Below are 23194 nucleotides of genomic sequence, written 5' to 3'. Positions count from 1 at the left end.
TGGTTTGTTTGTTATTGTTTTTTAGGTTTTTCAAATCCAGCGTGTTTAGTGGAAGTTGTCCTCCAGGCTGCCAGATTCTCATTTCCTGTGCAAGTGTGTAATATAGCTGAATGTTTCATGCCTATGGACCTTTTTTATGTTCTGCATAGCTGGGTTTGTTATACCACTGGATGTACAAATTGTAAAGCAAAGATCCAAAACAAATCTAAGGCAGATTGTTTTTTTTCCTTTTTCTAAAAGCAGAAATGTGTTCATGCAATAGTTTTAAGGATAGAAGGAGGTTATATTATACAAAGGCCTCTGAAAATGTTTGAGCCTCGTGTTTGCATCATCAGAAGGAGACGGTTCTGTCATCATTCTGCATTTCAAAGCTCCCATCTAACTGAACGCTGTCCCACTCGTGACTCGGCTTCATTTCATATCTGGAGCTTCTAATAGCACCTTCTGAGTGAGCATCGTTCATGGCTGGCTGGTGTTTTTGCTTTCCGGGGTAGAGTTCATCACTTCAGGCTCGTCCGGGATTACGTTTCCACACTAGCTCTTCCAGCAGTCTGAAAGGTCTTTATTCTGTCCTTGCTCTCATCTCACCACCTGGAATAATAGTAAAAAAAGTAATAATAAAGCACATAATCATCTCCAGTGCCTCTCTGCCCACCTTCAGACACCACTGTAACTCCGCTTCAGATGTAAACATACGGGCATGGTTCAGTTTTAATGGCTTTAATAATAAAATAGTCAAATGTGAATATTGTGCTCCATGTTTTTATTCATAACAGCAGAACTTTAAGGAGAAAACAGAAAAAAGGTCTGAAAGGTTCCTGTTGGGTGGAGAAGTGCTGATGGGAGCCTACTGCGCATGAACCAGAGCGCCGGCTCCTTGGCCGTAACCAAACCCTTTGGGTCCAAAGTTCTTGGCGTAACAAGCTGCAGGAGAAAGAAGAGATGGTGAATGTAAACACGAATCCGAGGATTAGGAGCCATTGCACGTCTTCACTGAAAAGGCAGTTTTAGTTGATGCGCTGCTGAAAGTGTGATGAAGATTAACGGTTGCTGCATGACCTCAATCCGACCTACCATGAACCTACTTGGTTATCATCAAAAGCTCGGAGTTAATAAAACGTGCACCATTCCAGCGTTAACGTTTCCTCCACACATCCACACCAAATGACGCGAGATGTCGAGTCATTAAGAATTGACAAAACATAATGTAAATGGTAAATAACATAATGTCTTCAACCTTTTTCACTTTTGTTGCACAACAAAATCCGGTTAAACGTTCCGATGATTTTTTTTCATCTGAAGTCTCAGGCCCTTTGGTATGGAGACACGGAGATGTCCTGGATGGGACACCGTTTCTTTGACTGAATTTTATCTTGTGTATTCATTCTGTGTGTTTCTTCATTGCACAACGGATAAAACTGGTAGCAAGCAACACTTTACAATGAGGGTCCCTTTATTAACATTATTTTGTGCATTATTAGGCATTAATAAACTATTAACTGCTTAACCATATCATGTAATGCATTACTAAGCAGATGCCTCTCCCCCCTTGTGCGCCTTTGTCCTAACCTTAAGGACACTTAGTAAATACTGGGAACATTAATAAAGGGATCCTTTGTTTATTAATGCTTCATAATGCACCAAGTAACGCTAACAAAGGGCGCTTAATGTAAGGTGTTACCATGTGTTATATTTTTCCTCAAATAATGTTGATTCAGTAACAGTGTCCAGATGTTGCCCAGAAAAAGACAATATGTCTCTGTTAGAGAGGACAGAGGCACAGTGAGACCAGCAGAGCGTAGTTTTTAGCACCAAGGTGCAGCATTCTTGCTCATGGGCACAAGGTTTCATCGAGTCACTGAGCAAACATCTGCTGACGTCTGAGTGATGTCTTCTGTTCAACTAAGCCGCTCTGACTCACTGTGGTCTGGCTACAGATGCTTCTAAACAGCTGGACAGGGCTGATGTCATCCAGCTAAACAAACAGGCAACATAGGGTTGTGTGGGATCCTGTTCTTCCAGGTGAATTTAGATATGATCACTCAACGCCACATGCTTTAGAAGTGACTAGCTGAACACGTGCTCGTGAAAAAAGATAATCTTCAACATGCAAAGAAAAGCCAAGTTTAAAGGGTACATTAAAGCTTCTATGGTAAATCTTCAAAACAATCTGCTGACTGATCCATTGAACAGCTCTGGTTTGAAATTCTCATTCACCGGTTATTTATTCACCATGAAATAATGCTTTGTGACTCCTTTTCTGTGGAGAAGAAGCGGTGGTGCTCCTGTTTCAGGAAGTGGGAGTTACTTGGAGAAGTGACAGGATGACAGGATCTGTCTCTCTTTAAATATTCATGAAATGTGAACATCTTGTCTCTGATTGGCTAACAGGAACGCTACCCTTCCACTGCCACCATCTGCCCTTTTTTCTTGTGTAAAAAAAATTAAACACTGATGTTTTATGAATAACAAGTAACAAAAGCCTGAACCTTTTCCGCCATGTTGTGGAGTTGCTAATGCTAACGGTTAGCTGCTGAAACGTGTTCCTCTCTCTCCTGGATGCTAAATTAACACAGTTGCAAGCCAAGATGAGATCATTGCAAATTAACAGTGTGATGTAGATCTGTGCGGTTTTTTTTTTCCTCGTCTGTTTGCTTTCGGCAGTTAACACAAGAAATGGGGGTGGAAGACTATTTTTGCTTTCAGTCTGCATTTTAAAGTCAGTGATCAATCGTATCTCAAGCCAAACAGAACTAACCAATTTCTCCAAACTGAGGTTCTTCAAAGAAACAAAAGAAACAAAAACATTGGATCGCTGCAGCGGTTGTATTCGCTTACTGCTTATTGAATACAAGTTTTTGGAAATGTAGAATTCACTGGCAATGATGTGAAATTTGAGAAATCAAAATTGCATCCAAAAACTAAATTTCAGCTCACCTTTGCAGTAGATTTCTCCGTCTTTCTCAGTCTGCGTGGTTGACTCCAGACTCTTCCCACACTTCGCACAGCGGAAACAGTTCTTATGCCATGGCTGTATGAGAAAAAGCACAATGAATTTAACTTCTATCATCTACAGTGATGGCTGTGTCTGTCCTCTGCTTCACTCTTGTACATGACACAATTAAACAGTTGTGAGATTGTTTTTAAAAGCTACTTAATGTGATTACTGTTGCTTTAATCTAATTTCATAGATTATTCCTACTGACATCTGAAATGATCCTGAACATCTTTGTTACACAGAAAATTAGTTCCCTGGTAACAAAGCCTTTCCTCTAACCAGCAAAAAACAACAACACCTATTTTAACACCATCTGCTATAAACCAACTCACATCTGGGTGTTTCACATTTATTAAAGAATTCACTCTTCTTCTCAGCAGAGACTGCTCTGATCCATCCTGATGAATCCCGTAAACCTTGTGATCTCACTTGCTGTAGATCTTCCTGCCAGCAGAGCCTCGTGTGCATAACAACAGCTCCAAGGACGCTCCCATCCAAGCTTTATGGAACAGCTAGAAATAAAACGGATTTGTGTTCTCTCATTAGCAGAGACCACACCAAAGCTCCTGCATGTGGTCTGACATGCGCAGTCAGTCAACTTGTGAGATCCACCCATTTGGTTTCTGTGATCCTGGGAAACTCACTCATTATGGGAATGATGATGGATCCCTGTGGGTGCCGAGTGTTGGTAATAAAACTGTAATGGTACCTCCAGAAATGTGTATCTGTTCTGTTTTAATGTGCTACAGTCCGTATTCTAGCCTAAATGAAACTAGACCCTTCTCTTTTTTGTGAAAACTCTCATCAGCCTTTCTGTCTAAGATTCTGGAGACAATTGTTCCCATCAACTACAAACATTTCGGGAGGAAAAAATCTACCAATGAAAAGTTTTAGTCTTTTTAAAAACACCAAAACAATCCTGAAAATATCATTCTTAAGGGTTTTTAATGACCCCTAGACCGCAGTTCTGACACAAATCTAACATACAGGCATTTCTCTATTTGCCCATATGAATCAATACTCTGCAGTAGCAGCAACACTACATGTGGAGTTCCCCACAGTGCCATTCTTGGCTCTGTCTTGTTCTCATTAAAGAGACAATGTGTAATCTCTGGAAATTTCCATCGAAATGTTGTTGAAAATGAATTACACAATGTCCAGTTGTTGAAAAATTTTGACGGCTTCAAAACAGATGACCATAAAAATCGGGTCTAAGATACATGGACGTGAGTTTAAGTCTCTGGGCAATTCCATATTAGACACATTTTCCTCTATGTGAGTCCGTGAGAAACAGAAGGCATTTACTGATTTGTAACAAGCAGTAACAAATCTTTTGCCATTTCTAAACATTGTTCTTTTACACATTTACCTCTTCGCTCGTTGCCAGTGATGAAAGGGAGTCTGATGTGATTGTCATTTTGCTGAAGGCTGAACGATCTGACCAAGTACTCATTTGAAAATCACGCAGCTAGGGATTTTTGACCATAATGGCCTTCTGTTGGTAAGGTCTTACTTGAACACAAAAATACTGCTTGCTTGCAATGATTTAGGTATTTTCTGCCCCCTATTGACATGGAAAATACACACAGTCACTTTAAACGTGCTGCCTCAGAGTCTCTTCTTTGCAGATGATATTCAGATTTACTTACCCACAAAGCTAAGAACTTTTTGAAACCTCTATTAGACTACTTACATGAAACCTAAATATGGAATCATTTAAATGCCCTTCATCTTAGCTAAAGTCAGATAAGCAAGAGTAATGAATCTGTAGAAGAGCTGGTTAGCTTCCTTAAATCTTGACTGCCATTTATTTTGTGCCCTGCTAAAAAATGTAACAAAAACATTTTGTCTAACTTTGATCAGCTTCTTCTAATTTGATGAGCAGATCAGTTCAGTTGTATAATGACACCTCATTCAGTTAACTTGAAGGGCTCTGCCTCTTTAAAATATTTGAGACTATATCAGAGCATGTTTGCATTGTTGTAACTCTCCGTACAAGAGTCTGGATCAGTCCTCTTGTCTTTGTCTACAGTTTTTACAAAATGCTGCAAACCTGGGAACTTGACCACAAACACCCAGAGTTTCTCTCTATTGGCTTCATCTTCAACACTAAGCTTTTAGTAGTTTTTGTCTCCTGGACTATACACATCATCACACCTAATCTAAGACATTGATGTAGACTCATCAGGTGGTCTTAAAGGTCTCTTAGACTTTTAGAAAAAAAAAGTTTTTAAAGTGTTAGTTTTGGTTGTAAAACATTCTTTTTAGAACCGATACTTAAAGTGAGAGTAAATATCTTTAGTTAGGAGTTTCACCTTGCCTGCCCCCATGATCTTCTCAGCTGCGTAGACTGAATCGCCACATCGAGCACATTTGTCTGAACCTCCAAACTTCTGGGCAAATTTAGACGGGTTGGTGTTGGTGGTGGGTCTGTGGGTCTGAGTGCTGGAGGGAAAAGACACAACAAATTATAATATTTTATAAATTATGAGGAAATCTGTGTGTGTGTGTGTGTGATATTTAAAAATCTTTTCCACCTTCTAGAAAACGTTCGCTATTGAACCAGCGATTAGACAGTAAAGTCAGTAGAAAGTCAGTGAATCGTGGTTTCATTCAATCTCAAAGCTTAAGCTAGCCACACTCCTGAGCCTAATCTCAGCGTTTGGTGGGAAAGTGACCCTCAGAGCTGGAGCAGAGTTTATTGTGAGTTGACTGAATGAACTCCTTTGTTGTAGAGGACAGAGAGCATGGTGAGCTGGAACCTTCATGTTACATAACAAACCCTTTCATAACTAATCACCTGATGTTGGGGGGGGGGGGGGGGGGGCTCATGAGTGTGTTTTAATTGGATTTTATTTCTGTTCAAACATAAAAGTATGCAGGATTCTGTAACTAATTCTGTCACAAGTTTTCTTCCATTTGTGAGAAAACCCCGCTCCCTTCAGGTGTTTGGACAACTTTAAGGCTTCATAAACAATCACATTTTAAGTTTTAAGTTGTTGCTTTTGTTTTTAAAATTTTCCACAAAATTTCTATTTGATATATTAATATTGTTATTCCTTTTAACGATTGATTGATGCAAACCATTAGGAATCTGTTCTTACCCCGACTTCCGTCTACCTCAGTAGTGTTCCTTCCCACCGAGAGCGTTTAATAGGTCCCGCAAGGTCACAAAATCACCAGAGAATAGTAAGATCACGCGTGATTTCTCCAGTTCACGCAATAACAAGCAAGGAGAAAGATGGCAGCGTGTTTCCTTAGAGGTCTGTGGGGTATTTTTTTTGTTCACTTTACCTCGTCACAGATAATGACATTTATTTTACTAGATAGGGAAATTAGCACGTATATTTGATTTTGAAAGTGGTCAGATGTTTTACGTTGCTCTCATGTTTGACTTCCTGTCTGGCCCGATCTGAACTGCCAAGTTTGACGAGTTCTGGAAGAGTAGCGCATAAAAAATAGAACTAAATTAAGTAGAGCAGCGTGATACTACGCTTATGAGACTCGTCCAAAACGCACCGTGACTATTGGGTCCATATGCTTGACGGACGTTGCTCAACGTTTACGTGTCCGGTGGAAAGCCGGGGTGACATCCAAAAACTTTTTTACTATTTATAGAAATTATACGTGAAAACTCAACTTTTCTGTCTTCTTTAACCCACTGTTTCTCTCAAAGCTGTAGTGCAGTACACCCAAGCGTCCACAGATTGTGTAATTTGGCTCAAAACAGGAAGTGAAGTATTTTGTCACCCCTTTGTTCATTGAGCTCCATTGGCTACCGCTAGCTGCACGCATCAAATTCAAATCGCTAGCACTAGCATACAAAGTCCTGGATGGATCCTAGGCCTGGGACAATAACAAAGTTTGCTGGATGATATATTGTCCAATAAGTTATTGATGATAAACGATATTATTGTCAACATTATCGAAACCAAAATAGCCACTTATGTAATGTTAATGTATCACAATAATGTACACCCTTAAAATGCAACAACTGCACCTTTATTTAACATTGGAATGTCCAGAACCAGAACTTTCAAATAAATAAATAAAACAAACAAAAAAAAAAAATAAAAAATAAAAATGAGAAAGGACCTTCACTCTCTGTTAGAAAAAAATTGCACCAAAAACAATAAAATAGACCCTGTCAAAACAACAAATACAATGGCCTATCAGTGTCAACAACCAAAACTGCACTTCAATAATGATGATAAACAATAATAACAGAGCTGTACATTTTTTAACCTCGATATATTGAGGCAGAAAAAATAGAGTTCATTTTCATCTATCATACGATTAATTGATTTATTGATTATCGTCCCAGCCCTACTGAATCCTTCTTCCTAAGGCTTACGTCACGGCCTGGCCGCACCAGTTATCGAAGGATTGTCGGCTAGCAGAGCCTACACTACGCTCAGGATCATCCAGACTCTTTTCGTGCATCGTTCCACAGATGTGGAATGACCTACCAAGCACTACTAGAACTTTTAAACTCCTGAAGACCCAGCTCTTCAGAGAGCATCTTCTAAACTAGCACCCTCCTAGCACCCGCCCCCCACTCTACTGCACACTCCATGTTTGCGTCCCTCTATGATTGATTATGCTGCCTCACTGCCACCTTGTGTTTGTTGTTAGCCTCAAGGGCAACCTGCTGGCTTGATTATCACCTGTAAGTCGCTTCGGACAAAAGTGTCTGCTAAATACATAAGCATAAACATTTTAAACAAATATCTTCTAAATAAAGCACTGTAATGTCCAGCAATGGTCAGTTTAGGTACAGTCTGACCTTTCAACATCTATTCAGCCAGGTCAGAAAGGAGACACAACGATGCATGTGTTCCCTTTAAACGAGTCTGCCTTCATACCAGCTGGGATTCACAGACTCTGCAAGTCTGAAAGATAAAAATAACTTTCTTTCCCAAGGTCCCATCTGTCTGCCTCCACAGAAGGAAGAACTCCAGTTCGAATCAATTGCTAAATTCAAGAATGATTTCCTAAATCAATATGAACTTCTTCCATGACTTATAATCTAGATAATCATTAAATAAACATTTGTTTATTACTACTTATAATAATTATAGTATAATGAAATGCTTCATTAGTCTGTGCTCACTGAATGGATGTTATGTTATGTTTGTCTACTGGAACCTGCCATGGGTTCAACATGTTTTTTTTTTTTTTTACCGTGTCCTGTCTGGCTGTGAAGCAAGCAGAATTGATGTCTGAATGCTGGCGACAAGCCTTACAGATTTATTCTCAGGTGGAGCATCAAAGCGTTTGCTTTTAATGTCACGCCTGATACTTAAAACTTTATTGTTATTGTTGTTGAATGCTTTGTAATTCCGACCAGACACGGAGACAGAGGTGAAAGAGAGAGGAAAAGAAAAGGTGGGGAGAGAGAGAGAGAGAGAGAGGGGGGGGGGGGGGGTTCCACAAAAACAAACAATAATGAACAAGAGTCTGCTTCCAGACCTGCAGAAAAAAGACAAAAAAAAAACAAAGGGACACAAAAAAAAGGGACACAACAACAATACAACAAGATCTACCTATCACTGCGTCAACTTGATGAAAAGAAAAAAAATATATATATATAATCAACATTGCTTAATTGAAGAATCACGATAATAAATCACAACGCATTAAGTGCCCACCATAGTCTTAAGACCTGTGTTTAACGTGCCCAAGCCCATACTTTTGAGAGCACCATGTGAGCACCTGTGTGTGTACACGCGCTTGTTTATTTAAGGTTTTTCTATAGGAGCGTCCAACAGAGAGTGTGAGGGACCACAGATCCGCCCCCCAAAGATGCGCAGGAGACGGGGGGAGCTCCAAGTCCCAGAGATCCAGGTGCTGCCCCAGAACACAGGAACCCCAAGGAGACTACAACCAGGAAGGCCCCCGCCCCCCTCGAGAGGCACAGAGGATCGCCCCGGGGGGCCACAACCAGCAGCCGGCAGAGTCCCGGGAGACATCAGCGGCAAGCCCACAGGCCCGCCCGCAGCCTCCCACCCCCTAGCCGGCCGAGCCCGGGACCCAGCAACCCGGGACCCAGGGGCGACCACCCCCCGCCGGGGACCTAGCAGAGCCCAGGGACCCAGACCCCACCAGGCAGCCACCGGGATCTAACAGGCAGATGCCAAAATCTTAAACCCCCAGACCCGGTTGCCACGAACACTCAGGCAGACCATGGCACAAGCCCCCACACCAGGTGTGGCAGGGGGAGGGGGGACAGAGATCTATATCATCAAAAGAAGTTCCAGGAGAGGGGAGGACCCAAAGGCCCCACCTGACATATACAGTCATACACAAACACAGTCACACACTCCCTCCCTCATGCTCACACATGCACATACAACCCAAGACTTACAAAAATGCACGCCGGACACCCACTCATGCTCCCCATACACACCCTATTCACTCTGGTCCCGGTACTGCTGCACATTGGGTACAACCATCACCGGTAACCAGAGTTTGACCCTTTCTGCTGGGGTGCTGATGAGCAGGCTCCCCCGCCCAACGCTGAGCACAGCAACCCACCACCCCAGACCCCAACCAGACGGCCAGATCTCCCTCCTAGCCTCCAGCCCCAGGAAGCCTAGCAACAACAGAGGTGGCTAAGACCCCTAGTCTCCCTCCGCCTGCTCCAATATAGTGTTGTGTGATCATGAGGTGTATTCCATGGCTGTGGTGAGTGGGCAGTGCGGGCATCATCCAGCATATGCCAGCTGATGCCACCGCACCACCCCACTTACACCCTCAGCCATCAGTGTCTAAGTGCGGTGTTCAACATGTTTTGACGACGAGGTCCTCACACCTGCACTCACACAATAACAAGTAAGGTTAAGTTAAACTCCAACACATAGTATTAAACCAGTCAGAACATCCTGTATCAAGAAGGAGTTTTTCTGAGTTGTCTTGGTAACATCTCTCAAACTTGTCAGCCTCTGATTGGCTGTGCAAGTCATAACATCAAAACCTTAAAACTGGATCATCTTGAGTGATTCGACAGTTCTAGAGAATCGCTCAGACCGGCCATCTGTAGCAAAACCTCTTTAACCATCAAAGATTTTGACACATCGTTAAAACCTTTTTGCACCTCCAAAGCTGATGAGCAAACAGTTCCTGCAGAAACAAAGCTGATATTTTTAGACTTCTTAAGAGTCCGCCAGACGCACGGTTCCATCCAGCTGTTATGACCCGAGACATCTCTGGACTGAAGAGTCGGTACCATGGTATTCTACAGCCCTCCGGTGCCAGAGGTTGTCATGGTCTGCGTCGGCCCCCTCCTTTTTTGTGCCTCCTGGTGTCCTCCATCCCTCTCTAGATTCCCTTTTGTGTCTCGTAGCACCCTCATGTGTCCTTGTCTTCGTCTCAGTCTTTGTGTCTTATGTGGTACCGGTACAATTATTCCTCCCAGGTCCCGTGTCATCTCATTCCTCCCCAGCCCTTCCAGGTCTTCATTTTCTGTGTCCTTGTAGCCCCCAGCCTCTCAGTCTCCTGCTCTCGGTGTGTGTGTGTGTGTGTGTGTGTGTGTGTGTGTGGTCTGCCCAGTTAGTGTTTGTGTGTGTGTGTGTGTGTGTGTGTGTGTGTGTGTGTGTGTGTGTGTGTGTGTGTTCTGCCCAGTTAGTGTTTGTGTGTGTGTGTGTGTGTGTTCTGCCCAGTTAGTGTTTGTGTGTGTGTGTGTGTGTGTCCTGCCCAGTTAGTGTTTGTGTGTGTGCGTGCGTGTATATGTGTGGGTATTATGTCCTCCTCCAGATAGTTTGTGTTAGCCTTTCCCTCAGTCTTTAGGTTTAAATGTTGTATTTTAGGGTTATCTGCCATTCTCTGTTCTGTTTCCCCATTTAGATTATTGTCGTCACCTGCCTTCCCTCCAGCAGCTCACTCCGCACACCTGCTGCCTGTTTTCCTGATTGCCTCTCCCAGTCTATTTAAGCCCTGCCTTGTCTTTGTCCTGTGTCGGTCCATTAATGTTGTTTGTAGTTCTGTCAGTTTCGTCCCTCTGTGTTTATTCCAGAGTTTTTGATCCCCAGATATTTATCTGGTTTTTGGATTTTTGGCTTCCAGCTTGGATATACTTGGTTTTTGGCTCACCTAAAAATAAAGAACTTTTACTTTATCATCATCCTTGCCTCGTGTCATCCTGGGTACTGCATCTTGGGTCCTCACCACCGCCTCATGACAGAGGTCAGCCGACCCCTGCGACTTTCGGATCCACCAAGAGGGTCTCTCCAAAACGGGTGAAGTAGACATGACAGATTGCATCTGATGTTCTTCTGATGATAACAACTTTATAGCTTAAAGCAAACCAAATTCTTTTCACCAGAACTCAGCTTGCTTTGATAAGGAAGCTCTGACTGACATCGCATTCACACATAGGTTCCTTCATCACGTTTAGTTACATCCACTCACAGTAAATGCTTAATTAATTAGTCATGTTTTAACAGTTTGCAAAATAAATTCTTACTTTTACAAACCTGACTCTTTCTTGAAGAAACACAAAGTGTGGTTGATCACTGAAAAAGCAAAGAACCTAGATCTTCTGAATTAAATCCTAGAATCTTCTAGCAGGTTAATATTTTATATTTACATAGAACATTACATCTTCCTGGTCATAACAAATAAAAATCATCGATTTGCCTACGCTGCAGTACTAAACTTTGTACAATAAGACTTCCAGTTTTCACCCTGCTTTCTTCTTTGTCTGTGTTCCTGTCTTTCCCATGGAGACCCTAATGAGCCACTGGCTGCAGCTTTAACATTTCTTTAGCTTAGTTGTACATTATAGATCAAATGTCTGAGCTGAGATCATTACAAAGTTGATGATGTGATTTTGAGCTGTAGCAGTTTTGTCTTAGATTACACCAGCCTAGCAGGATCTGATAAAGCGCTTTGCCACTCATCTGAAGCTTTGGGGTTCAGTCAGTGAGAACACTGAAGGTATGAAGGAAAGAAGACGAGCTGCATGTTGGATTATTTTTACAGGAATCATTGTGTTTTATTATCACTGTATCGATCGAGGGCGATGAGGACAGACACACCCTGTGCTTTTTCCACAGTTTTTTTTCCCCAACAGTTCTGATTTGACATGAAGCCCTTTTTGTTTTGCAGAGGCACATGGAGTTCATTTTCATGAGCACATGCTGTTTAGAAACAAACACTCGGTCACAGTCAGCAGCCACAGCTAATAAAATCATTACTCCACAACGCAGCGCAGAACTCAGTGAACTCCAACTTCATGGCCCTACTTATGTAACCATGTGTGATGAATGATCTTCCACAGGGTTTGTTGAAATGTAAAAAGGGGTTTTAAGTATTTTCACAGAACGTAATAAGAGAGCAGAGCTTTCAGTCCTACGCTCTGAGACTGCACACATTCAGACACTTAACTCACGTCAGATGGAAACTTTGATGAAATAGGACTCTGAGCAGCAATTGATCGCACCACAGAACCATTCAGAACATTATTATTTCACTCAAACAGGCAAGAATTTAAAATGAAACACAATTATGTAGAAAACCTTGGAGCTTACTCTTCTGGTTTGATTCCCAGCCTCTCTCCTCGGTCCATGTTCAGCGTTCCAGCTCCCTGTCCGTAGCCGTAGCCTTTTGGGCCGTATTTCTTCCCATAGCAGGACTTACAGTAGATCTCTTGGTCGTGGATTGCCAGTGTGGTGCTGTCTAAACCCTTCCTGCAGACCACTGAGGAAACAGACACAAGGTGTTGACTAGACAGATGGATTTATGTGTGCTTCTGCTGAAACACTGAAAAGAAGCTGAAGTTTCAGGTTGGCTGGACCCAGCACAACTGGGTATGTAATAAAAATGGTTCAGATATAAACTCAGCTAGTCCTTTTTAGACCACTTCTCCAATAGCAGTTGAACTCTTGTGTCTCAGTGAGTTATTTTCTGCCATCTTTACATGGTTTCTGCTGTCAGTTCTTCTTTTGACCTTCATAGACTTCCTAAGTAAGGGAATCCCACACACAATAATCCACTGGAGCATTTGTGTCAACAGGGTGGAAGTTGAAAGGGTTTGCAGTTTTAAGCTACCCAGAACAAACATCGCCAAGGACCCTCCATGAAGGCCCAGTTCAAATACTGGAACTTCCACACTCCTGCCCCTCATTTGTGCTTTCCCATCCAGGCGTGTGAGTGCGTAGGCCAGGGCTTTTCAATTCTGGGCCTGGAGCACAGTTTCAACAAGCAGGTGATTAACAGGCTTCTGCAGAGCCTGATGAGATGCTGCACAGGTGATTCAACCATGGAATCAAGTGTGTTGGAGCAGAGGAACCACAAAAATGTACTGGATACCAGCCCTCCAGGACTGGAATTTAATACGTTGGCGACACCTTCCGCTTGTCCCTCCTGCCCGCTATATGGCCCAGTTCTGCTCCTATTTCAATGGCAGATGTTTCAATGTTGCCCTGTGGAATTGCGCCTCTAGAGTAGCACCTCTTTTTTGTGGGGTTCCCCAGGGGTCTGTTTTAGGTCCACTTCTTTTTAATCTATATAATTTACCTTTGGCAGCCATTTTTAGAAAATTCCGGGTAAATTTTCATCTCTACGCTGACGATTGTCAGCTTTTTATGGCCCTAAAATCTGCTGACCCTGTGCAACCACTGACTGACTGCCTGAGTGAAGTCAGGTCCTGGCTCTCGGCTAATTTTCTCTATCTTAACAGCTCCAAACTGGAGGCTATTCTCTTTGCCCCCTGCTCCCCCTCTGCTGTGGAGCCATCTCTGCCCCGTCATTGTCAGTTTTGGTGAAGCCAACAATTACAAATTTGAGGGTCACTCTGGACACTTTTTTAAAAATGGATGCACAGATAAATCAGGTAGTCAAGTCACGTCTCTTTCATCTTCGCCAGCTGGCCAAACAAAAATCTGTCCTGAACAAAAGAGATCTTCAGTCAGTTGTTCATGCTTTTGTAAAGTCACTTCTGGACTATGCCAACTCCTTCTTATATGGTATTGCCTCCTCTTCAGTGCTACGCCTCCAATTGGTTCAGAATGCCGCCGCAAGGTTTCTTACGGGCATAGACCAACGGCAGCATATCACCCCTGTTTTGGCAAATTTACACTGGCTTCCAGTTCGGTTTCGTAACTATTTCGTAAAATTCTTCTGTTGGTTTACAAATCTATTCATGAAATGGCCCCCTCTTCTTTGGCACATCTTTTGAGTCCCTATGTTCCGGCACGAACCCTGAGGTCCTCTGACCAGCACCTTCTGCTTGTCCCTCCTGCCCGCTATATGGCCCATGGCGAATGGGCTTTTTCAGTTTGTGCGCCTAAACTTTGGAACCAACTCCCCTGACGGTCCAACTTGCCCCCTCCCTTCCCACTTTTAAAGTACGTTTGAAGACTTATTTTTATTCCCTGGCCTTCAAGGCTGAGACTGTTTAACCCTTGTGCTTTCCTGTTTTTTTGTTATTATGTTTTTATTTGTTTTATCTATTTTATGTTGCTGTATCTAGTTTGGTGACGTATTGTCGTGTACAGCACTTTCGATGGCGTTGGCGCCATTTAAATGTGCTCTATAAATAAAGGTTTATGATGATGATGATGATGGAATTTAATACGCCTGGCGTAGGGTGTCCCAATTGTCCTGAAATGTGGACCATGGCCATTCCTTTTGCGTTCCTAATCCACACTTCACCAAAGCCCGCATTGGTGCATACTTCAGCTAAGGGCATGCACTTCCACCATATGCAACTCATAAAGGACTGTAGGCTGCAGTGTGGCTATTGGGACCGGGTCATAGACAAAGTGGTCAAGAAAGCTCATCAGTGGCTCTACTTCCTGAGGAGGTTGAGGAAACTGGGCATGAAATCCAACATAATCCAGAACTTTTACAGAGCAGTGCTCGAGAATTTGCTAATGGGTGGCATTACTGTATGGTATGGGAGCTACTCTGCAGTTGGAGATCAGTACAGGAAGTAGAGTGAAGGCAGCAAAACACATCATAGGGAAAAGACTACTGGTTATTGAAGACAATTAAGGCTATGACCATTATCAAATACCAAAGCCATTCAGCATGCACATTTAAAGTTAATGTCCGACTAGTTGTCAAACACACTGTGACATTTGTTCTCCACATTTGACCCATTCCCCAGGGGAGCGGTAAGCTGCAGACACAGCCGAGCTTGGGAACCATTTGGTGGTTTAACCCCCCAATCCAACCCCTTAATGCTGAGTGTTAAGCAGGTAGGCATTGGGTCCTATTTTGAAAGTCTTTGGTATGACCCGACCATGGATTTGAACCCACAATCTCCCAGTCTCGGGGTAGACACTCATACCACTTGGCCACTGAGATGGTCAGTGAACTTAACCTGTTACCATACAGCAGACATTACAGGATTCTAACTGCCTGAAGATCAACAGTTCCTACCATCGGGGTATTTGGGTCTTAAACAACAACACCCCACCACCTGTAGACTATCATCTGGATCAGGACCTTAAATCGTTGTCTTCCTTTTAAATTAAACTGATCACTACTTAGTGACTGAGTGTGTTTTTCTCTCATACTTAAGTAAAATTACATATGACTTAAACTTTTGTGAAAGGCCACATCATTTGTTATGATTCCAGGAACCACATCATCCAGCTGTTGTTGGAATGTTAAGTTGTTGTCAGGATACAAATGAAGTCAGTCAGAGAGAAGTCTCTGATAATGGGACCTGATCTGCATGCCTCAAGACTGAACCAGAATATCCATCCAACACAAAGATGGGAAAAGATGTTTTCAAGAAACACCCAAATCATCTGCTGACACAAGAAAACCTTTAGGAACACGTCAAATGTTTTAGTTGATATCTCTCTCTCTCTCTCTCTCTAGCTGTGCACATTTTAATAAGGTACCACATAAAACATCACCAGACTGTTGTTAATACAGGGATAATATTTAAATCACAATTGGTGAAGGAACTATCTTAACTTCTCCACACAAAGGCTTTCTGTGATTGTACACCTCAGCTTTAATCCTCTGACCAACAGAGTCTGAAGTTTTGTGTTTATGTCATCATCTGGCCCTATAACCCAGACACATCCAGCCATTGTAATTCTGAGTTTTTTTTTTCTGATTATTTGCTGTTCTCTTTTACTTCAGTACAGTTCCTGCATGGATCATGGACCAGAAGCTTTCATTATTAACCTACAGGGAGAGTCCCACAAGGCCCCATTTTCAACAGTGGGCCTTCTTTGTGTGTATAAATATGTCTTTCATCCACACATAAAGAGGAATGCCAAAGAAAAGACCATGAAGACTTTAAGTTCAACATCTTCAGAGCCAGATAAAGCAGCTTTTGTAAGAGAAATGTTTAAAATTTGAACTCATCTTTTGCAGCTTAGGTGGTTGGCACATAAATGTAATCCTTTTCATAAAAGCTACTTTCAAGGACGGATCTGGATGGGGAAAGGTCCCTCCACAAACGTACAACAAGGAAGTGTGAACTCAACACGCTTCTGACCAGATCAGGGGAAACTGAGTTCAACAGCTGCTGTTCAGACCAGACTCTTCTGGTTTCTGACCTGAGTGGCTGTTCTCAGCTTAGATGAAGCAAAACAGTCCAGCAGATGTTCATGTGTGTTCCAGATAGACAGATGTGAGCAGGTAAACATTCTATCTGCTCCAGGTACGCCTAAGATTTCCATAATTACTGTGAAACATTTTACAGCCTCAGCCTGAAACGCCAAAACTAGCAGAACCACAAAACTAAGTTAATTCTAGTTTAGTTTATTCTCTTCAGTCAGTGTCAAACTGAGCAGTAAACAACAGTAACACAGAGTCATGAAATCAAATGTGATGTCATTAGAAAAAAAAGTTTCCATACTGAGCATTTCCAATAGCTTTGCTAAATCAACGTTAGTGGATTTTATGTAAAGGTGAAACTCTAAAAACTAGAATATAAAACAAAAGTTCATTTATGTCACTAATTCAGATTTAGACTGAGAGACCATCTAAAGGAGCAGGAACCCTTTGCAGGCATTTTTGATTAAACAGCTGATTAGAGTGGCACTTTGAGTCTAGAATATTGTCTGTGTGAGCAGACCAGAGCACCCAGAGAAAACCCGCGTCTGCACAGGGAGAACATGCTCACTTTGTGCAAAAATGGCACCAGCCAGGATTTGAACCTGCAACCTCCACAAAGTAAGGCAACATTGCTACCATCTTCACTATCATGCATATTATAACAATTTTAAAATGTGTTTTAAAATACAGATAAAGTTCTCACAAAACTACAATCAGCTCATTACATATTTTATTATTTAGGAACTGCAAAACAAGGAGTTCTGTGTTTTTGATGTGTGGTAAATGGAGAACTGTGTAATCGGCTGCAGTCTGCAGGACAAAAACATGATGACACCAACAAGAAATCAGAATCTAATGATTTAAAGTGGAATGTGCTGTAAATTTGCAAAGGGCTCTTATTTTGAAGTTGTTTTAAAGGAAGGTGTGTGATGCTGTCAGAACTCTGGAGTTATAATGCTGATTTGGTCTCTCCGGATTTCCAAACTATTCAGCTTCAGACCCACAACACAGCAGCACCTGTCAAGACATGTGACCCAGATATCTCCAATTTAATACGGCTAAAGAACTGCTTCAGCTCATTTTCACTTATATCCATTTATGACAATTTTAGTGAGTTTGTCTAACAATTATGCTACAAATATAGCTTCTAGAAATCCTCTAAAGACCCCCTGAGTAGTTCTTGGTGGCCCACCATGGGATCCCAACCCCAACTTTGACAACCATAACGGTGGCACAGGAGTTAAGTGCTCGCCCCGTAATCGAGTCCCACTCAGTCTGTCGCTGCCGTTGTGTCCTTGGGCAAGACACTTAACCCACGTTGCCTGCTGGTGGTGGTTGGAGGGACTGGTGGCGCCAGTGCTCGGCAGCCTCGCCTCTGTCAGTGCGCCCCAGGGCAGCTGTGGCTACATTGTAGCTCATCCCCACCAGTGTGTGAATGTGTGTGTGAATGGGTGAATGACTGATTGTGTTGTAAAGCGCCTTGGGGGGTTCTAGGACTCTAGAAGGCGCTATATCAAATACAGGCCATTTACAGAGGAATTAAAGTCTCCAGTGTCGTCATGACTGGGATACTCAGACACTGAGACTGTAGCTTTTAATTAGCCTAGTAAATAAAAAGAGTTAAACCAGTTATAAAACAGTCACTACAATAACCACACATGCTTAAATCACTTTGACAGAGAAAATGAGAAATCACCCGTTGGAGGAAAGTTTGAGAAAACTTGTCTGGGAACAGATCGTAAGATCGTATCTATGATGTAATGAAAGTAGCAGCAACAGTGCATGAATCCACCTCCATCAAACGAGTGAAAACACATGGAGTTTGAGCAAATATGGGATAGAAGGAACTACAAAAATAATAAATAGTTAATAAGGATTTAGGGAATGAAATCATCATCATTAAAACCTGCCGTAGTAGAGATACATGAACTTATAGTAGTACTCACTTGCTGAGTAGTACCCACTACTACATTCTATAGTAAATCAGCTTTAGAAAGAAAACCTGACAAAGAAAAAAAAACTTTGATCTTTGTTCCTTGTTGAGTATTTAGCAGCTGTACTTACTGCAGAGAAAACAGCATTTGTGGAAACTTTTGCCATCACACTGCACCTCCTCTGCGTGGTAAACCGTCCCGCGGCACGCCGTGCATTTGTTGCCTCCTCCCCAGTTTGGCATGGCGTCTCTTCCTGTGGAGAAATGGTGAGTTTGTTTCTGAGTTGCTTTGACTTTTCCATACCCTGACAGAAATAAACACGTCACTCTCATACTTGTGAAAGTTTCATTTTCTGTAACAGTTTCTAATTTGAGGCATGTGGTTGCTGTAATATCTGCAGAATTTCTAATCGCAGTAGACGTAGTTAAAGTAGAAACCACCACTCAAGGCTGCTACAGCCACAACGAGGAAAACAAAAACAAAACGGAGCAAACACAGTCAGCCCAAACAGAGCAGACTAATACCCGGAGGAATGTCAGAAGGGCGCCACGCCCAAGACCTCCTGTTGTCCTGGCTGTCACAGCAGGATGAGAGCATGAAGCACTTGTGTGAATTAAAATTGTTCATTTCTAAGAGTTTTAAAAGGCACAGAGACATAGAAGCTTATCAGAGATCCACCAACAAAAAAGCTAGTTGTCAGAATCCACCTTTACATCGCTAACTAAACCATCTGGAATTCTAACCTATGATTCATTTTTGTGTTTGTAGCCATTCATTCATTCATTCATTGATAAAGCTCTTTACAGTAAACTAGACACCCAAAGTCTAAATTAAAATCTCCCTCACCTATGGTGTCCCTCCAGGTTCTGTGCTGGAGCCCTACTGTTCCTCCTCTATCTGCTTGCTCTTCAGCAAATCCTGAGCTCCTTCAAAGGAATCTCCTACCATCTTTATGCAGATGACATCCAACTGTACATCTCCTTTAAAACCCCATGAGATGTCTAAGCTGCAGCTGTTACACACCTGCTTAGACTCTATCAAAACCTGGATGGCTGGGAGCTTTCTACAGCTGAATGAAGATAAGCCTGAGATCCTCATCTGTGCCCCAGACAAGCTGGTTCCCAAAGTCAGAGACTCTCTTGGTCAGCGTGCTTCTCACACCAAATCTTCCGTCAGGAACCTTGGCGTGACCTTTGACCCAGCTCTCACCCTGGATTCTCATGTCAGTTCTCTTGTTCGCTCTTCCTTCTTCCATCTCAGGAACATTGCTAAGCTGAGTCCCATTCTGTCTCGCTCTGAACTTGAGACAGTTCTCCACACCTTCATCTCCTCACGCTTAGACTACTGTAACTCTCTTTTCACGTGTCTGAGCAGAACCTCCCTGAACCGTCTACAGGTGGTTCAGAATGCCTGTGCTCGGCTTCTGACCAAGTCCTCCAAACACTCCCACATCACCCCGCTTCTCCTCCAGCTTCACTGGCTGCCAGTCAACTTCAGGGTTCATTTCAAGATCCTGGTTCTGGTCTATAGGGCCTTACATGGACAAGCACCATCTTACATTGGTGATCTTCTTAGTCCCTACACCCCCAGCAGGTCCCCGAGGTCCAGTGATCAAAGCCTACTGGTTGTGCAGCGCTCCAGGCTAAAGACCAAAGGTGACAGATCTTTTCCTGCTGTGGCCCCCAGACTCTGGAACTCTCTCCCCCTGAGCCTGAGATCAGTGGACTCAGTGGTCTCCTTTAAAAAGCAGCTGAAACTCACCCGTTCAGGCTGGCTTTGGTGTGACCTTCTGTTGATTCACACTCACTACCTTCTTCTTTTGCTACAGTTTCTGCCAAGTCTGCCTTTCTCAGAATCCTGTATTACCTTTTCTTATCCACTTTTTCTTCCTTCACAATTTTTTAATTAAAAATTTTCATTTTCCCAATTTTATTGCGATATATTTTAAAAATAATATATCTTTTATCCTTGTGAAACACCTCATAATTTTTATCTTTAGAGGTACTTTATAAAAATTTGTTTCTACTTCTTCAAAAGTAAATATAAAAGAGTTTGTTAAACGCACACAAAACACGGGAGTGGAATGAGCCAGAAATCCAGAATGAAAGTCATCACTACTGAGCATTAAAGGCTTCAACGAATCAAAAAAGTTTTACGATTGGATTTGAAAAGGTTGGGGTGAGAGATTAGGTGGGAGCTGGTTCCAGATTCAGGTGTTGCTACAGAGAAATCTGGGTCGCCCCAGTTTTTATGTCTGATTCTACTCATTATTAAGCACTTAATTGGCACAACAATCACAGATGTTCCACATGAAAGTTTTATAGACAAAGTCATAACTTTCAAGCTTATTAGAATGCATTTAAATTATTCTGAGTTGTCATTCTTTAACGTGAATCTGAAACTAGAACTGGGGCCTTTCTAACACCATCACATGCTCTCTACCACATGGACTAGAACAGTGCTGGATTTGAATGAAAAAGATTAATGAAACTCTTTAAATTATCTCTGTGTGTCAACGAGATTTTATTTTTAAGTAGAATTAATCTGACTGTTCAGTTCTAAAATAAATCAGCTAATCTCAGTTTTATTAATTCTTTAGATTCTTTTAACCACATAAATACTATTAACATTAAAATAAATAATTGCTTCAACTGCAACATTTTGCTATATTTGATGAAAATATATACTTACTGTGTGAATTTAATCAGTTGTGTTCAGGATATTCGCTCAGCTCCAGGCTTTAACTGAGGATCCAGACTGTAGGAGGTATAAAGAGACTATACACAGAATTGTGCTGTTTCGGCTGTGGGCGGGGCTTCAGAGGGAGGGGCGGGACTAAACGTTTGGGTCGTGTTTTAGGGCAAGGCCAAAGACTGGAGAGACACGGAGTCATGACGTCTGCATACTCCCGAGACAAAAGTGATCATGAAATATGACAAAAAAAGACAGTGATTGAGGAAGTTGTAAAACAGCAAGACAATCCAAGGAAAAAATGTACAAATATTTCAGTCACGAAGTATTAAAAATAAAAAAATAAACATTTATATAGTTCTAACTGCTTTCACATTATGAGGGGTTTAGAAAAACTGACCAGATTACCTTCAAATATGTAGATTTATGCATATGAAACATAGCCTATTAATGAAAAGCTGTGATTCAACTTAATTCTTTTTAAACGACCAATCTCGTCACAAGATGATAAATCAGAACTGAAAAAAATTCAACCATATTGCACAACTACAAATACACATTAAAGAATCTGTACAAAAACAAGAATCTTCTCATTGAAATTTACAACATAAAAAAAATCTTTTGAGTTCTGGTTTATGTCAGCCTTTCTTAACGTGGTCACTCATCCACACGTCTACTAAAGGCCATTTGAAATCTGAGCAATAAGAACAAGCTGGCACGTCTGGGAAAAAAAACCGAGATCGCTTTGTTTTTAGTTTATGTTCTGTGGAAATGAAAACTTCAGTCAGAATTACAGGAAAATTCCTGGTTTGTAAAATGGTTTGATACATGTTTAAATGAACTTTTAGACTGCCCCCTAGTGGACACACAGTGTGTTCTGTCCCCATAGGAAAAGGAGCCCTTAGAATTTTTTTTATTTAAGCTTGTGACTATTAAAGTTATACAAGTACAACACTTTGTCAAGATGATGTGAACTATTTGAACAGATGTTTTGTATTAGATCAGGTCTCCGTGAAAGTATTTTACCTTTTTCTATAATAGTTTCTGCATTTAGTCATTGTCATGTATGATGGTAAAACCATTAAATCTGAGAAAAACAACATAGACGACACATTGAAATTAAAGCATAAACGTGACAAAATGTTACAAAAACATCTGTTTATTTCATGTTAGTGAGAGACCGAGGGGGAGATGCAACTGAAAATGGGGGCAGTTTATTTTCTAAACAAAGCAGCATTTAATCTTCTGCATATAACAGTTTTAAATGAAAATAAACGTGACGATGTCCAGAGTGGAGGATCTAGACCCGTTTTGGCAATAAAACCCTTCTAAAATGAACTCCATAGGGAATTAAATTTTTAGACATTTTTATCCCAACCAAGTTTCTAACAGCACCAAACCTAAGAAGCTACGTGTTTCTGTCGTTGCTGATTTTAATAAAAGCTGAATGCTAGAAGAACCATACACCCTCTATAATTAAAGGATTTTCTTTTCTTACAGTACTCTGATATAAATATATTGTATTCATCGCTCAAGTACCTGAGGGCATTGTCACATTTTAGTCACGAGTAACAGTGCCGCGGTTTGGTGTTAAAGCATTCAGATTGCACAGATCAGGTCACACCAGCCCTCCTGAGGAGTAAACCCAACAGTTCAGATCCGTGCAAGGCTGTAAACATTTAAGGCTTTAGTGATTTCCCCTCCTTCTCCTCCTTACAGAAACATTTCAATGAGCCAAAGGACGATTGTCCTACACATCAACACACAGAATTCCTTTTACGCCTTCATACTGTAACACAATGAAAGGCCACGAAACATTGAATCTTTTTACATTGGATGAAAACTTAGTGCTAAGAAAGGATAAACGTTCTATTACAGTCATGTAATCAACATATATTATCTAAAGTATAAATAGAAATTGGGCTATAATACAAAAGAGAAGGAATTAGGCAGCTTGATCTAGATAATTCAGGCTGAAATAAAAACACACGGCAGGAACGAACTCCACCACTAGAGGGTGGTGTTGGACCGGAAACACCGTTCC

At 41.7% G+C, this 23194-nt stretch overlaps 1 protein-coding gene across 2 annotated transcripts; it reads right to left on the bottom strand.

Annotated features, from left to right (window-relative positions):
• Window positions 1–746: 746 nt before the first annotated feature.
• Window positions 747–21278, bottom strand: csrp2 (cysteine and glycine-rich protein 2). Of its 2 annotated transcripts, none has more exons than XM_015955605.3 (6): window positions 21151–21278; window positions 18590–18712; window positions 12529–12697; window positions 5314–5443; window positions 2938–3031; window positions 747–924 (listed from the first exon to the last, which is right to left on the bottom strand). In XM_015955605.3, the coding sequence occupies exons 2-6, from the start codon at window positions 18699–18701 to the stop codon at window positions 848–850; spliced, it is 582 nt and encodes a 193-aa protein (XP_015811091.1). In that variant the 5' UTR covers window positions 18702–18712; window positions 21151–21278; the 3' UTR covers window positions 747–847. The 2 variants fall into 2 exon arrangements, with proteins under 2 accessions (XP_015811091.1, XP_070405431.1); XM_070549330.1 differs by lacking the exon at window positions 21151–21278 and adding an exon at window positions 18794–18929.
• Between the last annotated feature and the right edge of the window lie 1916 nt (window positions 21279–23194).

This window comes from Nothobranchius furzeri, chromosome 1, assembly GCF_043380555.1.
Source record: "Nothobranchius furzeri strain GRZ-AD chromosome 1, NfurGRZ-RIMD1, whole genome shotgun sequence".
Taxonomy (NCBI): Eukaryota; Metazoa; Chordata; class Actinopteri; order Cyprinodontiformes; family Nothobranchiidae; genus Nothobranchius; species Nothobranchius furzeri.
Note: the sequence above shows the minus strand (reverse complement) of the source record. Positions and strands in the feature narration are given on the sequence as shown.